General features: G+C 39.7%; 1 protein-coding gene across 1 annotated transcript in view; it reads right to left on the bottom strand.

Annotated features, from left to right (window-relative positions):
• LOC106867322 (cilia- and flagella-associated protein 65) overlaps nt 1-2685 on the bottom strand; it is a 720747-nt gene that overhangs the window by 659388 nt on the left and 58674 nt on the right. The window contains exon 7 of the mRNA XM_052971190.1: nt 1000-1054. Within this exon, the coding sequence (XP_052827150.1) occupies nt 1000-1054 (55 nt within the window). The remainder of the gene's footprint in view (nt 1-999; nt 1055-2685) is intronic.

Genomic DNA, 2685 nt, shown 5'->3' with positions numbered 1-2685 from the left:
GTAGCCAGCAGCTGCACTAAGATCCAATCTGATCTGGCAATGTTTCTACAGTTGGATGCCCTTCCTAACGCCAACTGCAGTTGGCTGCCCTTCCTAATGTCAAGAGTGTAGTGGGTGCTTTTTACATGCCACCAGCACAGGAACCAGTCAGGCAGGCTTGGCATCAATCATGTTTGGATGGTGCTTTTTATGTGCCACTGGCACAAGAGCTAGTCAGGGGGTACTGGCATCAGCCACGATTGGTTGGTGCTTTTTGTGTTCCACCAGCACAGGAGCCAGTCCAGCGAACCTGGCATCAACCACAATCAGATGGTGCTTTTAACATGCCACCGGCACAGGAGCCAATCAGGGGGCACTGGCCACAGCTATGATATTGGTCTTACTTGACTCAACAGGTCAAGCATATCATATCGCCCAACACATCAGGGGTATTCTTAGCAGGACCACACATGTGTGGCTGCAATCTGACTTTAGTTGCCAGGTCTTCTCAATGACAGTGTAGCGTAGTTCTCTCTCTCTCTCTGTTCAACAGCCTCCAGCAAACTCATCTTCATCGCCACCACCATCATCATCATCATCGTCGTCATCACCATCATCATCATCATCACCTGCATTAAACCATTGTCACCAGTGTTATCATTGTCAGTATCATCATCCCATCATCATCATCTCACACACACACACACACACAAGCATGCACATATATATGTCAGCATCATCATTTAATTTAAATGTGGAGGGGGGAGTGCATGCACATTTGTGTATGATTTCCTAGCAATGTACATCTTCAAAAGTTTAACAAAATGTCAGTGATAAGAATTAATGAACCAGTACTTTCAAACAAACTCCCATGTGATATTTGTTTCACCCAAATTGCTCAGATAACTCTTGGTCATTCTTACTACTACCAATCTGCCCATTATATACTTGTAATCAAAATCCATCATACAAAAAAATTATGACATAAAAATGAGATAAATCAGCACAATTTTTTCTCACCTTTTGTCCATTGTGTAACAACTTTTCCAAGGCTATGATTCGTTATTGCTATTTCCTGAAACAGATAAAAACAAGAGATTATGAGATGGACAGACAATGGAATCTTTGCAAGAGGAATTCATTGAAAAAAAAATTGTTTTTTATTCACTTGTTTTTATTGAGTTTTTGTGGCTTTTGTTGTTATCATTGTTATATTTAGCAGTTGGTCAGCCCTGGACATCAACAGTATCCAGATTTCCTGAAGTTTTTTGCTGAACAGAGTTTTACCACTAAAGATTAGCAAAAATTTCCTTGAAATTTAGTGAGTTCTTTTTTGTGGCTTAGGTAGAGAAGGAAAAGCAGTTCCCATACTTTTCAAATTATTTTTCAGGGCATTTGGAAATTTGGAAGGGAGGGGAAAATGTTACTCACAAACTAGAGACCAAATCAGAATCCCTGCAGCAGACAGGTCACCATGAGATGTGATCAAGGACCGGAGCCATCTTAGCAGCATTATAGGCCTAATAAATGCACATGGCCCTATATAATACAGTAGTTTCTGTGGTCATGTGGGAGTCCTACCTTAAAGAATTTGAGTAATACAAATCAACACCAGTACTTATTTTGATTGGAGGCACATGGCCTAGTGGTTAGAGTGTCAGCACCATGATCGTAAGATTGTGGTTTCGATTCCTGGAGCAGGCGACACGTTGTGTTCTTGAGCAAAACACTTCATTTCACGTTTCTCCAGTCCACTCAGCTGGCAAAAATTAGTAACGCTGTGATGGACTGGTGTCCTGTCCAGCTGGGGAACACATATGCCATTGAAACCAGGAAACCACGCCCATGAGCCTGGCTAGGCTTTAAAAGGACGCATTTATTATTTTATATTTACTTATTTTGAGGGTCACTTATGCCAAGCTACTAGGTTACAAGGACATAAACAAACCAGCACAAGGGACGAAGACAGATGGGCCTGTGCACGCACACACACACACACACACACACACACACACACACACACACACACACACACACACACACACACACACACACACACACACATATATGTGACAGGTTTCTTTCAGTTACTGGCTATGAAATCCATTCACAAGGTTTTGATTGTCCTGAGGCTATGAGGTGGTCATGAATAAAATGTCTGCCATCACAAGTGTCTTTGATGACGACTGGCTTTGGGCTAAACAATAAATAGTGTATCTATGAATCAATGCAGTTGCATCTAAGAGGTTATTTGACATGACAGAAACAGCAGCTGAATTGACTTCAAATTATGTACTACCATATTTAGAAAGAAGATAAGGTATCCAGGATATACAATGCCAAAAGTATATATACAGGAGGGTGTCCACAAAGTCTGGGTACATGGAGTAAATAAAATCATAACATAAACAATTAAATATAAGAAATAATAATTTCTTAAAGTATGTGTTAATCTCCATGTACCCAGACTTTGTGGACACCCTGTATATATACGAGTGAGTGGACAAATGAAAGACAGACACTCAGCCAATTTATTGGAGAGTTACATGTATGGATCAAAACTGTTTTGATCCAAACATATATACATATATATATATATATATATATATATATAGTAACAGAGAAAGAGGAATTTCGATTATCCAGCATGGACAAAAATTTCTTCTTAAAGAAATACATATTCAAATAAGTAAACCTTAATATCAT

Source organism: Octopus bimaculoides, chromosome 10 (assembly GCF_001194135.2).
Source record: "Octopus bimaculoides isolate UCB-OBI-ISO-001 chromosome 10, ASM119413v2, whole genome shotgun sequence".
Classification (NCBI taxonomy): domain Eukaryota; kingdom Metazoa; phylum Mollusca; class Cephalopoda; order Octopoda; family Octopodidae; genus Octopus; species Octopus bimaculoides.
The sequence above is the reverse complement of the archived record's forward strand: the minus strand, read 5'-3'. Positions and strand labels throughout refer to the sequence as shown.